The sequence below is a fragment of the Macadamia integrifolia genome, chromosome 3, assembly GCF_013358625.1.
Source record: "Macadamia integrifolia cultivar HAES 741 chromosome 3, SCU_Mint_v3, whole genome shotgun sequence".
Lineage (NCBI taxonomy): Eukaryota > Viridiplantae > Streptophyta > Magnoliopsida > Proteales > Proteaceae > Macadamia > Macadamia integrifolia.
In genome coordinates, this window is record NC_056559.1 from 15733980 (window position 1) to 15750118 (window position 16139).

The 16139-nt window shown below is 37.3% G+C and overlaps 1 protein-coding gene across 4 annotated transcripts in view; it reads left to right on the top strand.

Annotated features, from left to right (window-relative positions):
- LOC122073964 (DNA-(apurinic or apyrimidinic site) endonuclease 2) overlaps window positions 1-16139 on the top strand; it is a 90358-nt gene that overhangs the window by 44916 nt on the left and 29303 nt on the right. For 2 of the 4 annotated variants that reach the window (XR_006138931.1, XM_042638708.1), the window contains exons 5-7: window positions 12667-12782; window positions 12962-13042; window positions 13866-14066. Coding sequence is in view for 3 of the 4 variants with exons in the window: in XM_042638708.1 (XP_042494642.1) it covers window positions 12667-12782; window positions 12962-13042; window positions 13866-14066 (398 nt within the window). In the remaining variant the exon portion in view is untranslated. The remainder of the gene's footprint in view (window positions 1-12666; window positions 12783-12961; window positions 13043-13865; window positions 14067-16139) is intronic. The other 2 variants (XM_042638710.1, XM_042638709.1) reach the window with 2 other exon arrangements.

Genomic DNA, 16139 nt, shown 5'->3' on the forward strand with positions numbered 1-16139 from the left:
AGGCTGAATAAGAATAAAAGAGTGCTTGCATTAATTGATATAAAAAACTATTACAAAAGGGATTAAAGCAAAAATAAAGAAGAACTAAAACTAAAGAGAGTGAGAGAGGGAGAGAGAGAAGAAAACTAAGCATAAACTAGAAAATAAACTAAGGGGAATATTAATAAATAGGGGGGGGGGGAAGGGGCTTTTATAGGGCTTTTGTCTTGCCTCCTTCCTTCTACAAGTCTTCTTTAAGAAAAGAAAGAAAACAAAATAAAATAAAATCTTAGTAACATTCTCTGAGATATTGTGTGAGGAAAGAGAGAATCTATTTCCAAAATTAACAAATTCTATTCCTTTCTTGCAATATTAACCAATATCTTGCAATCGTGATTAAATCAGAAAGGAATCTCTGCATAACATTTTCAAGATCTTGTGAGGTGGCAAGGAGAGAGAATAATCTTTAGGATTTTGTAGGAGAGAGGATGTGGTACCAATGAGTGGGTCCCACCTTCGAACTGGTTCTTGATTCACTTTAAGCACTTTCTCTTGTAGACTTGAAAACTGAAAAAAAACAAGAAAAATAAAAGTAGTACTATCCAAAGTGGGGCGAAATGTACACTTACATCCCTAAGATTTTACACATTATTGTGCTCATCACATGACAACCCCTAGCATTGTATTCCAGCTGTGTGTAGAGGTGAGGTGGCAAAAAGCAACAAGCAATGTGAGTTTTCTTCTTCCCATAGGCGAAATAGGGGCGAGATTTGAGTCTTGGTCGAAATTTCGACCAGGCAGGCTCGAAACAGGGTATTTATAACAACCCCTAAATAGTATCACTGAAATGATACAATATGGTGTTGAAATTTTGATCGAATTGTTATTGTATCAAAATTAGCCCTAAATTACTGCTAGAACAGCGGTAAGAAGGGATCATATCCATGAATTGGAAGGTTAATTTACTTAAGATGATGTAAAGTAATTTAAAAAACCAATATGAAGAAGACTGCCAACTAAATTATGAACTAATATTGGAGATGAAAAATTGATGGAGAGAAGGCTGCCTTCAGGTTTCATATCCGTATTGACCCTATTAATTAACTTCTGGCGCACACTTACGGCTCATTACAACTACAAGCCTAAAGATACCACACAATGATAATCGCAGTTCGTCTTAGTTATAACCTATCTTGCCGATCATTATCGTCTTTTGTATACGCTAAGCACGCTTAGTTCAGTTAGTTGTAGGCTATCATCGGTACATCCCAAATCACAATAAAAACCATTGCTTGAATAGAGAATATGAATCACAGAAACAAATTCCCTAAACTGGATTTAACAATAAAATTCCATTCAACAAAATTAAAGTCTTAACATCAAGCAATCAAGTGTACCAAACCAGAAATTAATTAAAAGGAATCAATGCTTCATCACTTATAGGCAGAAGATACTTGGCAACTCATGGGGCTAATTGATAAGAGGCAGCAACAATGACGATCTTCCATAAAGACACGAAACGTAGGTGAGGGAATGTAGCGGCTGCAATGGTGGTGATGGAACCTTGGTGCAATGGTGATGATCTCTATACAATGTTGTCTAGGAGAAATCGTCTAGACTCCAGATCTAGGTGTGATCTAAGAAGAAGGAGAACCAAAGCACAAACCTTGAGATCCAGGAGAGCCTCAAGACCGAGAAGCCCAAGAAGAGAGAACCGTGAGTGAGAGATAGAAAACGAGGGAGAAAAAAAGGGAGAGAGAGCTGGCGTGAGTGGGAGAAAAGAGAGGGAGAGATCCGTGAGAGAGGGAAGGGTGTGAGACTTCTCCTTTTTTTTAGGAAAGAATGTAGAGAGAGATCTTGGGAGAGAGAGATCGTTGAAGCAGGAGATTAGGAAAGAAAGACAGAATCCTATTTTGTTTTGGACAAAGAGAGATTTTAGAAAACCAAAAAGAAAAGAAAAAGAAAAGATATTTTAGGGGAGAGATGGTTGCCGCCACTCTCTTCCTTTCTTTCCTTCCTTCTGCGCAAAACCCTCTTCAAGGTGTGATCCCTTGAGTTAGGCGGTCCATGGGAGTACATTATGGTGCAGGCTTTTAGATTGAATCATCTCTGTCCATTTAGCATCAAATACGTGCACATCTTTTGAAACCTTGTAATCATAAGAAATCACAATGTGTAGTCAAATTAGTCATGTATATTCAACTAAAATCAGTAATTAAATGACATTCTATATGTATAATTACGGCATGATCAAATTTCAGCGTTAACAGTGAAATTTTGACTGAAACAATGTTGAATCCATGATTAGTGTGCATATTGTCTTGACTATGATGTAAGACAAGACAATGATGTAAGACTAGAATCACAAGCGATCTTGATCCCAGGCAGGATTTGAAATTCTGGTTGAATAGAGAAGATTTTGATTATTCACAAATTGTAGCTCAGATGGAGTTGAAACCTGGAGTAGATGAAGGTCCTATATGGGTTACAAACCCTCAAAAGATGAGACAATTCCGATGGTTGAATTAAGTGTTATGTTGTTGACATGAATTAGGAAACGTTTGACCATTCCTTAGAAACTAGGGTTCTTGGCTTTGGATGATCCTCAAAATTGGAATTAAGATCCCTTTTAACCTGTCTAGGTATCGTTCAAAAGATGAGTTTGAACTGCTCACTGGTTTTGGAGATCTGGACTTCAATCCAAGTTTCCAAAACTCTGTCAATGGCTGCATTTGCAATTGGTTCAGATCTCCTTGGCTGTGCTTGAACTGATCTGTAGGATTAACTTCAGATCTTCAAATAAATCTCAAACACTCTCTCACAAAGGATATAATGGAAAATAAGAAAGCCGAAAATAGTCGATTACAATGGTCTCTCTTAAATAGGCGAGGCATAACGTTACAATTTATAAACAAACTAAAATGGAAACTAACATGAAATAGAAACTAATGAATTTTAGTAACTAAATACTGACTTGTGAACTATTCTAGAAGACTAAATCTGAATTTGGCTACTTGTTAACACAAAAAAGGAAACAAAAAGGGACCAAATTACTGTTCACGGGTACTGTTCACATGAACACTAATTTCTGATTTTGGGTTGGCTTGATGGGCCAACATTGGGGCTAGCTGGTCTGGTTTGATGGAACCAGCAGCCTCTTTCTCTTGCATGCTCGATCTACATCAGACCGAAATTTCAGTAAGTTTTCGAAGCATGCTTTTTGTGCACTCTTCCCTTGAGGAACATGTCTAGAAGGTTGCTCTATATAAAATTCTTTAAGTCAATTACCATACAAAAAGTTGTTTTTAATGACAATTTGAAATAAGGGCCAGTTGAGATTAATTGTTAGAGAAATTAGGACACTTACAAAATTGAGATGGGCAACCAGGGAAAATGTCTTGAAATAATTGATTCCTTTAGCGACTAAGTTAGCTTTGAGCCGCTTAACAATGCCATAAGGGTTATACTTGATAGCATGCACCCAACGACACTTCACAAGCTCTTTGTTTGGAGGTAAATTAAACCAGTTCCCATGTTTGACTACTAAGTACTACGCAGAGCATCCATCTCCATATCCATAGCCTTTTTCCTCTTAGGATGAGGAGTCTTGTGATAGTCTTTGGAACATAATGGTTTGATGAAGGCAAAGGAAAAAAAAATACTAAATGAAGAAGGAAGATGAGAAACAGAGACAAACTGAGCAATGAGATAGGTAATAGGGTATTTTTGAGTACACGAGCAGGTACTTTTCCAGAGAGAAACTGCTAAGTCAATGTTGATGGAGAAGATGATGTATTTCCAGAAAAAGATTTTGGAGTGGAGGGGGTAGTAGTAAAGAACTAAACAAGAAGCTTCACGAAATGCTTGAGGACAACACTTGGACACTTAAAAGGAGGTTTGGATTTAGACGGAGATAGAGCATCTGCAAGTGTTATTAAAACAGGAATATGAGGAGAGACGACAAAAAAAGAATAACAAAACTCATTTTCTAACGCATGACCATCATTAGAAAACATGGATCATTCTCAAAGAAAGGAACATCAGCACTAACAAAATATTGTCGAGAAATAGGATCATTGCAAAGATACCTTTTTTGAGTAGGAGAATACTAAGTAAAAACACACTTAACTGCGTGAGGAGACGACTTATCAAGTCCAGGTTGCAAATGGTGAACAAAACAAGTACAACAGAAACTATGGGTGGTAAGGAAAACACTTGAAAAGTAGGAAAAACAACAGATAAAGAGATCGATTTCTAAGAACAGAAGAAGTTATGCTCAAGGACTCAAGTATCAGTATTAGTCGGTCAAAATTAATATACGTGTCGGAGGGTATCGTATTGTATCGGAGATACGATAAAGATACGCACCTAAGTGGATAGGAAACACTTTTTTACACACTTTTGCATAAAAAATATCTAAAAAAAAAAAAAATCTATATGTAACATGTATTATGCATAAACACTAAATTTGAGTATCGCACTAAGAATTCAAGGTTTGTAGTTGTCTCATAAATGTAAAATCCTTTTTCACAACCTTGATTCCCACTTTAGTTAGAGAGAAAAATGGATGGCAGCAACTTTGGAACAAAAACCCCTCAAAAAATCGTGTTTTTTTATGAAAAATGACCCATTTTGGCGATTAATGACCGTAGTGCACCATATTGGTCGGTACATACCGATACATACCAAAACGTACATTTCACCTTGATTTTTAATGTTCCATAGAGTATTGGTACGTATCGGTGCGTATCGTATCGGTGTGTATCGGTATGTATCGTAGGTTACTTATCGATAGAAAAAGATTTAAAAAATTCCATGCATCGTATCGGTAAGGGCCTATACCGATACGTATCGGTAAGGGCCTATACCGATACGTATCGGCTGATACGGTACCATGGTTATGCGTATAATGAGAACACTCAATAAGCACATCATCCCCCAAAATATCTTAGGAATATCTATATGAAGTAATAAATAGTGATCTAGCAATCTCTAATATATGCTTATTATTACTTTTTGCAACATCATGTTGAGGGGAATATGAACAATTTGATGAATAATGCCATCTCATAACAAAATAAAGAAATCTCATGCTGTGTATACTTGGCTACTTGAGAGCATTGTCAGAACAAAAAACTTATAATCAGACACCGAACTGAGTTTTATTTCATTATAAAATTGTTTTTAGACTGGCAAATTCCAAATGATCTTTTAACAAATACAAGAAAGTCAATCAAGAGTGGTCATCCACAAACGTAATAAAACCAAATTTTTCATGTCATTTGTGCGATCCCAGGCGTTGGAGGGGGTCAAGATGCAAGATGAAATCAACAAGGAGATCAAGGTGTCCAAGGTGATCAAGGCAGCTGGATGCCTAGGTGATGCCTTAAAGACTATGATAAAGTAATAAAAAGAAGATTGAATTTTAATACGAATGGACCCCAAATATTTGAATAAAAAAAAAAAAAAAAAAAAGATGTACTTCTACGAACATCATGAGGAGGGAAATGACGGTAGGACTCTTCAAGCTCACAAGCTTCACACTTAATCCGAGAAACAAACTTGCAATTGAGATCCATATACCACAGTTTGAAGAGAGATAAATGATCCAAACAAAAAATGCCATTGGCGAGGAGAAGAACCACTAGCAGCAACAGAAGTGGTAACCCATCTCTCTCTCACACCCTCCACCAATCATCCTCCTTGTTTGGAGATCCTGAAAGACACAATAAGAGGGATGATAAGTAGGAGAACAGTTTGGTGACTTAGTTATTTGACTTATTGAAAGAAGATTAACGGTAACTGTGGTACATGAAGAATAAGTGACAAAGAAAAAGAACTATGGGGAACTACACTTAAGGTTTAAGGTATCGGGTTTTGACCAGGTTTCGACCCTTGGGGAGACCGAAATTTCGGTCGAAACCTGGGATATTTCGAGGAAACCAGGGAATTTTTCCCGATTTGGTGGAAACTTAGGTTTCGATCCCCAAACAGTGTTTTTTTCCTTATTTTTTGTGTACATCCTATTTTAGACATTTCTAACACATTTACATCATTAGTTTCATAAAAAAAAACACAAAGTCATGTTTGTGTGGTGAACCAAAGGTTCGGTAATCATTACATTGAGTTGTTGACTGAAATATGTTATAGGTAAATGCATTTTCAAAAACAGAAAAAAGGCATTAACATGCAAAAAAAAAATTGGCCACCGTGAATGAGTAGATCGGGTCCTCCTAAGTAACATATAAAAAATTTACATAATTCTACTATATTTACAAGTATTTTCTATAAAAATGATTTTAGGGTAACTTGGGACTTACCTTTTTGGTCCAAGCTGTCTTTCTTATGTAGATGAAGCAAGAACCACCCTTAGATTCAACTTTGTTAGGAAAAAAATGGAAATCTCCACTGTTTTCCCAAGTTTTCAACTCCTTAGAGAAGAAACTAAGAAGAGAGGGTCGAATTCTGCTAAAGAAGGCTTTGGTTTCTTTTAGGGTCGAATTCTGCTAAAGAAGGCTTTGGTTTCATTTCAAACTAACTTATATAGGACCTGGTTTAAGTCGAACCAGTTGGTTTGGTAAAAAAACATGGGAAATTTTGAAATATGGGAAATTTCGTTGAAACATGGTCGAAACTTGTGACTTTTAAAAGTCACAGGACATATCATTTCGACCCTTGGGGATACGGTCGAAACCTGCTAAATTTCGTAGGTTTCGATCGAGTTCTTGAACCATGACTACATTATGACCAGAAACTTGAGTAGAAGACCATCAACAAGAATGACTCTAGATGGATGACAATTGACAATAGCTTTGGAAAGAAGTTAACACATTTAGCATCCCAGTCATATGAGATGAGGCACCTGAATAAAAAATCCAAGCAGAAGGAAATGAAGAGGCTGGGAGCTCAGCTTTACCTGTGTGGGTTAGTCATAGTAGCAGTGGATGAGGAGGTGGAATACTAAGTGTTAAGTTGTGTACTCTTTTTAACAGAGTATGATTCTCATCATGACTCGCGAGACACAGTGACTGATTGACTTGAACTAGATGTAGAAGCAATTGTAGTATCATTTGATGGCACTGTTTCAAAATTCCCATCAGCCACTGATGTATAAGTCCATTGCCCCGCCCATTAAGGCTTACCATACATCACCCAACACTTGTCAATTGAATGATTATTTTTTTTTATAGTGTGTACAATGACATAAACCTTGAGTGGGTCTCTGTCCCCCATGACCATCGATGCTATGTCCTCAGCTTCCCCTTGAACCACAATTGTGTCTAGAATCATGGCTATGAGCCTATGACCTCCACAGCTCCACTGCTAGTCATCAAGGCAAACTTTCCTTGGACGAAAGAGGTGATTTTAGATTTAGGAAGGGAGGGAGGCACAATACATTGACCACGGAAAAATACTTCATAGAAGGAACTTTTTCTCCAGCAAGAATCTTGACTTTTTACAGGCTGCAACTCAGGATTTAAACCGGATTAAAATTTAACCTCTTGAATTTTAGCATGTTTGAGTCTTAATAGTTCCAAATCAGTAATGATAGGCTGATAAATATTTAGTTCTTCCCACGTGCCCTTGAGGGCACTGTAGTGATCTTCCATATAATTGTCACTGTGCTTAAATTTAAAGATCTTTTCGTACAGATCATACACCCATGACATATTTTTATCATGAAAAAAACTCTCTTCTTCATCATCCAAACGCCCTTTGCTGTAGTACGAAACATATCTATCAAAAAAAGAAACATAACATTCACAGTAATTGGAGGGTTCCAAGCTGTTCCACACTAGTAATGCATCATTCTCACATATCCAATCTCAGTCTTTGGAAGCTTTGGGTGGAGGTACTGAAGTATTAGTCTTTGGAAGCTTTGGGTGGAGGTACTGAAGTTAAATACTTCAGTTTTCCTTTTGTATTAATGTAAACCTTTAGAGCTTGTGCCCACAGTAAGTAATTAGAGGCAACGCTTAGTTAATATGGTTTAAAGTATCTTCGATATCAATACGATACCCTCCGATATGTATCTTAAATTTAGCCAACCGATAAGATACACACCGATACAATACATGGAATTTTTAAAATCCTTTCGTATCTATATCCTACGATACATACCATTATGCACCGATACATCACCGATACACACCGATATGTACCAATACTCTATGGAAAATATAAAATCGAGGTGAAATGTACATTTTGGTATCTCGATCGGTACGTATCAGTGAGTATCAATATGTATCGATTGGTATGTATCAGTCGATATGTATTGTTGAGTATCAGTACGTATCGGTATGTATCGATACAGTGCGCTATGGTGATATAATGGCCAAGATTGGTAATTTTTCAGAAAACACGATTTTTTTAGGGGTTTTTGTTCCAAAGTTGCTACCAACCATATTTCTCTCTAACTAAAGTGGAATCAAGGTTGAGAACAAGGATTTTACATTTATGGGACAACTACAAACCTTGAATTCTTAGTGCGATACACTCAATTTAGTGTTTATGCATAATACATGTTATCAATAGATTTTTTTAACAATTTTTTTATGCAAAAGTGTTTAAAAAAGTGTTTCCTATACATTTATATGCGTATCTTTAGTGTATCTTAGCGTATCTCCGATACGATACGATACCCTTAGATACGTATCTTAATTTTGGCCGACCGATACAGTGATCGATACTGATACTTTAATCTTTGAATTTCCACCATGGGTGAACACCCAACAACAACAACAACAACAAAGCTTAGCCTCATCCCAACTAAATGGGGTCGGCTACATAAATCCGCCAAAAAAAAAAAAAAAAGAAGAAAACTTTGGGGCATCCCACTTACGAACAATCGGAAACTCGGATCCTAGCCCTCTAGGCAGCTCTATTAGATGCCATATTAGGGTGAAGACTTAACTTTTGCATGTCTCTTTTAACTAACTCATCAATTGTCATTTTTGTTTTGCCCCTTGCCCTTTTAGCTCAATTCATCTGCATTTGGTCACTCCTTCATACTGGGGTATCCAAAGGCCTCCTTTGGATATGCCCAAACCATCGTAACCGACATTTTTTGAGCTTATCCTGAATTGGTGCAACTCCTAAATCTGTTATAACCTAGTGATTCCTTATTCCATCTCTCATGGTTTTGCCGCACATCTATCTCAACATCCTCATCTCAGCCACACTCAACTTATCTATGTTCCGCTTCTTGATTGCCTAACATTCTGCACCATACATCATAGCTGGTCTTATGGCTGTTCTGTAGAATTTTTCCTTAAGCTTTAGAGGAATACGTCGATCACATAACACTCCAGGCGCCCCTCTCCATTTCATCCATCCTACTTTAATTCTGTGGGAAACATTATCATCAATCTCACCTTCTTTGTTTAACGTAGAGCCCAGATATCTGAAACAGTCACATTGCAGGATCTCTCTCCCCTCAATTTTCACTTCCTTGATATCAAACCTTGATCGACTGAAGTTACACTTCATATATTCCATCTTTGTTCTACTTATCTTAAGACCTATCGATTCCAGAGTATATCTCCATAGTTTCAACTTATCATTAATCTTCGGCACTGTTTCACCGACCAGTGCAATATCATCTGTAGATAACATGCACCACGGGACCTCTTCTTGAATATTCCTGGTTAATTCATCCATGACCAGTGTAAATAGGTAAGGGCTCAATGCGGATCCTTGGTGTAACCCAATATTAATCGGGAATTCATCACCTTGGCCTCCCACAGATCTCACACTAGTCACCACATCTCCATACATGTCTTTAAGTATATCCACGTATTTTCTTGACACTTCTTTCTTCTCTAAAATCTGCCAGATTAGATATGTGGGAACTCTGTCATAGGCCTTTTCTAGGTCAATGAAGACCATACGAAGATCCCTCTTGTAGGTTCTGGCTTTTTCCGTAAGCCTCCTAAGAAGGTAGATCGCTTCTGTAGTGGATCTCCCAGGCATGAAACCAAATTTGTTCCCTGAGATATTAGTTTCTCTTCTTAAGCGAACTTCTATTACCTTGTCCTATAGTTTCATAGTATGACTCATAAGTTTTATGCCTCTATAGTTGTTGTAGTTCTGGATATCACCTTTATTTTTGTAAATTGGGACAGTAATGCTTCTCCTCCACTCATCAGGTATCTTATTTGCGTTCATAATCTTGTTAAACAGCTTGGTCAACCAAACAACTCCATGTGATCCCAAACTCTTCCACATTTCAATTGGGACCTCTTTCGGGCCTGGTGTCTTCCCTACTTTCATCTTCCTTAGGGCTTCTTTAACCTCAGTCTCTCCTATCTTGCGTACGTACCTATGATTCCTACTGTGGGGCAGGCTACTCGAACCACTCCTATTAGGGTTGTCTCCATTAAGCAAGTTATAAAAATACTCATCCCATCTCCTCTTTATGTCTTCATCCTTCACAAGCACTCTACCATCCTCATTCTTATTACATCGGACCTGGTCGAGATCCCTACTCTTCCTTTCTTGAATTTTGGCTATCTTATAGATAGCCTTTTCCCCTCCTTGGTATTTAAATTGTTGTAGAAGTCATCATATTTTCTCGCCATTGCTTTCCCCACAATCTTTCTTGCCTCGTTCCTGGCAGCCTTATATCTCTCTTTATCTTCAACTTCCCCAATCCTTTGCCAAAGTTTAAAATTATCTTTCTTAGTCTTAATGGCTGCCTGAACCTCAATATCCCACCACCAAGTCTCTCTAGGGACCAACTTAGTACCCCTAGCCACCCCTAGAACCTCCTTAGCAATTTTCTTAATGCAACCTGTCATCACATTCCACATCGTGTTGACGTCCCCTTCACAACCCCACTTTCCATGCTTCACCACATTATCTGTAAAGAACCCCACTAACTCTCCTTTCAATCTCCACCACCTAACCTTGGGGCACACTTGGTTCCTTGTTTTTTTTCTTCGGTAAACAGAAGTACATGTCCAAGATCAACAATCTATGTTGAGGGGTTAAACTCTCCCCAAGTATGACCTTACAATCCTTGCACATCCATCTGTCAGGCCTTCTAGTGAGGAAGAAGTCTATTTGACTGGAATGCTGTCCACTTTTGTACACATGATATTAAAAAGAAATCCACTGGAAGACAGAAGTAGAAAATTTCAGAATCAGCAGCCACACAAAATACCAGATCAGAACCAATGTCAATTACAGTCCCAAATATAGAATCAGTACTAGATCAGAAATATATATATATATATATATAGCAGATGCAAAGGCCGGATTGCAAACCGCATGCAACAGAATACTCGCATTGCAGGAGAAAAATCTAGATTTCAGGAGGAATCTGGAATAACCGAATAAGCAGATATAATCTGGATTACTTTCTGATCAAAGACTCAATAACGTACTAAAACTTCAGATCAATCCTATGGTTGGATGATAAGGTACTGCTGAGTCCTACCTGCACAAAGTAAATCTCATAACAGATTTCTGCAGATAAGGGAACGTCAGTTGCAAAACAGAATAAGAATTCAAGGTTCCTCGTCAAAATTAGCAACCACCATCACATCAAAACCAGGATTCCAAAATTAGCAACCACCATCACATCAGAACCAGGATACCAGAACAGCAGGTCTTGTAATGTCCAGTGAAAAAAAGAACCGTTGGGATAAGAAAAATCCAGTTTTGGGAGAAATTGCATATCATCGTAACAGGAAACCTGATCAGGCTAGTCTTCTGTCTCTATCAGTTTAGAGATGGCAAACATCCCTGCAAACTTTAGTCATGATCTGACGGTTGGATTCGCAGCTATGGAAGAATCACAGATATAGCAAGTTCCGAAAACCTGCACTAAAGCAGATCTCTGATGATCCCTATGAGGATCAAACACAGCAATACCTTGATTGTAACTTGTACACATCATCACAGCTTTGCATGAACCCTTATTTCTGTTTTTTAATCAACAAGGGAAACCATCATAAACACACTCAACAATGGTTGTTGGCTTTGCACACATCACATGTCTTCTTTGGAGACTCTCAAACCAGAATCAATGAAGCTATATAAAAATGATTAGATGTGCCCTGGTACCATGCAACATAATCAGTTCACAAACTAACCAGTGTCCAAGGGAAGATGGGAGAAAATAGGGCAGACCGAGTGGGAGAAAATAAGTGTATCCCACCTGCTGCAATCACCTTTATTTATATCAAAATAATGATTATGTGATCACAAGAAAACTCTTTGCTTATCTGCATTTACACATAAGCCCTTAAATAGGAAATACAAAAATACACAAGCGGTTCATAATTTGTAACTCTCAACAGTTGGAATTGGAATAATTGCAATTCATGGGGGGTGGGGAATTCATTTGCCACCTAGAACTGTCTCTTTGTTCTTATTAAAATAAAGAAAATTTGTCTCTTTGTTCTACTTTCTGTTGGGGTGTATTGGGCACACCGCACACTGATATCTCTGCGCAATAAAACCAGATTACATAGGTGGTTGTTCAAGCACTTATTTACATGAAGCTAAACACGGCAACTTTTGGTTCATATAGCATGTAGGAAAGAAACATAATCGTAATCAGTAGGAACTTAAAACAGTTAGTATATCCTCCTAGGCTATGACAAATTCATGCCATCATTGAACTTCATTGCCTTGCACATTTAATTACTGTTTGGTTGATATTCATACCTTCTGTTGTAGAAAAGATGGGAGTATCTCCTAAGACAGGGAAAGAGGATCGTTGTTGTTGGGGATCTCAACATTGCTCCTGCCGCAATAGATTCCTGTAATGCAGGCCCAGATTTTGCACAGAATGAGTGAGTTATCGCTCAGTTTCTTGATCATAGTGTAATATCACAAATACATTCTACATAAGGTTGAATTTTATTCTTTTAGATAGTCAAAGTAAAGTTGGTTCAAATAAAGTAAACATTTTTATTTTGTCTTTATGATATTTCATGGGGGGGTGTTTCACTGATTGGTTAACCTTTTTTAGGTTCCGGAGATGGCTTAGATCTATGTTAGTGGAACAAGGGGGGCCTTTTCTTGATGTTTTCAGAGTAAAGCATCCTGAACGGTATAAAGTCCTGCATTAATTTATGATTTCTGTTTGATGATTTTGACCATGTGCTTATATTTTTGGTGGCTTCTGTATTTGGATGGTGCATTATTTATGTCTCTAGTATAAATGATAAATAATTGAAATTTCTTCTGGTTTAAATTTGACGAGGACACTTATTCCCTCTTGTGGGCTAGGGTTTGCCGGGCCAAACTTGCAACCCCTAATATTATGAGAATTAGCTGCTGAATTTACATCCTAACCATGCTGTTTCTCAAATACTTCCCCCTGAGACTCGTGTCACCACTTTTACAATGAATGTAAATCTTTAATTTATGTTGACAATGGATTTTGGGGGTTTGTCCTTATTTTTGGCTTTATTTTTCAAAGCTTGAAGTCATATTTGCAATTTAAATTTTTTGATGTAAAGGTTTCTTAGCAGTGGGAGGAATAAATCCATCGCCTAGATATGCAGAGAATAATCCAGGTTGACTAAGCGCAATATTCTTAGTGATAAAAGATCAAATAAATTATGATAGGAATGAAACTCAATGAAGTAGTGTGCATACACATTTTCCATTCCGTCACTTTTTACAATTTTTTACTATTCATAACTATTGATCCCCAATGTCTTCTAGTGTCAAAGTTGCAATCTAATTAACTATTGAACTCTTTTTTAGTGTGAAGCACTATTTTATTTGATCTAGGTGGCAGTAGTTATCTCTACATGGGCATTGGATGCCTCAATTGGTTATTTAGATAATCTATCTAATTGCAGTCTCTGTATTATGAGTTCTCATATGATCTTCTAATCATCTTTCCATCTTGAGTAATTCCACAGTAAAGAAGCATACACATGCTGGCCACAGTGTACCGGAGCTGAAGAATTTAACTATGGGTCTAGGATTGACCATATCCTCATTGCTGGATCGTGCTTGCATCAAGATCACAACATGGAAAGCCATAACTTAATAGATTGCCATATTAATAAATGTGACATAATGACGAAGTTTAAGCGCTGGAAGTCTGAGAATATGCCCAGGTAAAGGTTCAAATTGACCAGTGCTTGATGCTTTTAAAACCAGGACCAAAAGGTCTATTTTTTCAAGGAATTTGTTGGTCCAGCTCAGTTAACTTATCTAAACTTGATTGACCTGGTGCCATCAGCTGATACAAGCTATGGACTGTTGATATACATTGTTGTAGTGATGAGATCCTGGTTTGGTTCTGGCGACATAATTAGAATCCTTACTAGATAAAATCGTAGGGAAGTAAGAATAGTAAATAAAAAGAGTCGTATCAATTGGGAGAACAGGGGAAGAAGAACTTACACCTAGGCCTCTCACGTCAAGGTTTCTCACCTTGCATACGACTCTCTTCTAAACTGTTTCTCATAACCAGAACCAAGAGTTCATTCAAATTCTGTTGTTACATTAGCTTATAGACAGCTCTTTATATAGAGTGGCTAGGAGGGTTCTAGACTCTTGTAGGGACTTCCTCCTAGACACCCCTTTTTTTTTAGACCAAAGAATTAACTTTATATTTTCAAGGTCTTTCACAACTAACAAGGAAACTTCCTATTGACTGAAATAAGACTTCACCACTTTAGATACTAGTTACAACTAACTAATTAATGCTTTTCTTTTTTAGCACATATTACTCTTGTGTTTTGAAACTTCTTGACTAAGGCTGCGTTTGGTAATGTTCCAAAAAAACGGAATAAAGCATTTGGTGCATTTATGGTGTTTTTCGTTTTTTTTTGGAACAAAAAGTGAAAAAAAAAAAAAACCGCTAGCAACGAGAATTTACGGAACGACAAAAGGTAGTTCTGTTTCAGTTTCGTTAAAACAAAAAAAAAGGGCATTTTGACACAGAAACTGAAATTTCCATTTTTGACACGAGACGTTGTTGCTGGAACAGAAACGTTACCAAACACAGCCTAAGTCTTGGACTGGAATTAATTGATTTCTTTTCCAGAACACATGTATTAAATACTCGACCCATCTTGACTAGAGTTAACTGAAACATTGGCTAGAATATTTAGGACTGTAGGGTTTGGCCTGAACCCTTTGAATTTAGTTTAAGCCAGTTCCTCCCTTCTTGTGATGGTATTTTTTGGAATAGAATTTATTTGCATCATGTAGAGCCCTTTCTTAACAGCTCGAGTTTTTAGGACAAGCGGTTGTAGCATGGTATTAGGGCTAGAAGGTCGGATGTTAGATCCCTAGTAAGTGTGAGGGGTTTGTGTTATGTGTTATTGTTGTCCCCATGTTTTGTACCCCTTGGTGCCACGTGACAGCGTGTGTGGACCTACATGCGCTAGGGGGGGTGTTGTGTGTGTTGATATACGTTGTTGTACCCTTTACTTAACATATTGAGCTTTTAGGTTAAGTGGTTGTAATGTGGACAAATTAGAAAATGTTTAACTATCATAAAATTCTTAAGGATATGCAATAAGAGGTTTTTTTTTTTTTTTTTTTTTTTTTTGATTATGTGCCAAAAATTTATGGATTCAATGTGGTATAATTTCACTAAATCAGACCTGAGATAAAAAATCTAGTGTTTCACTAAGATTTTGAATAGCTGTCCCAAATTCAAGTTGATTATGTTTCACTTCTCTTCCCGGAGAAAGATTTCAACAAATTCCCCTTCGTGGTCCTTGCAAAGATCAGATCAATCCGTATAAGGAACGAAAAGAAATTCAAGATATTTGATTTCTTTCCTTTGAGTGAGATCTCAATTCCAGCTGCGGTTTCATTGTATATCTTACAACTAGAATCCCTATTATTTTTAGATCTGGTTCCTCAACCACTGAGAATCAGTTAGATTCAGGAATGATACACCTCTCTTTCGGATTTTCGAAACAACTCTCAAAGATCTTTTCCCCTTTTGAAAGATTGAAACGATCAACCTATTGATATTGGAAATCCTAAAAGATTATTCTGATGTATCATTTATGGGTCCAATGGAATTCATAGGTCTAGGATGAAGCCCCATCAAATAGAGATTTTACCTCTAACCGCTCTTGGTCCCAAATCTTTGGGGTTGTTTTTTTCTAATAAATGTTGGCTACATTGCTTTTTGTTATTTGTGCATGTAACTGGTTTATGGATGA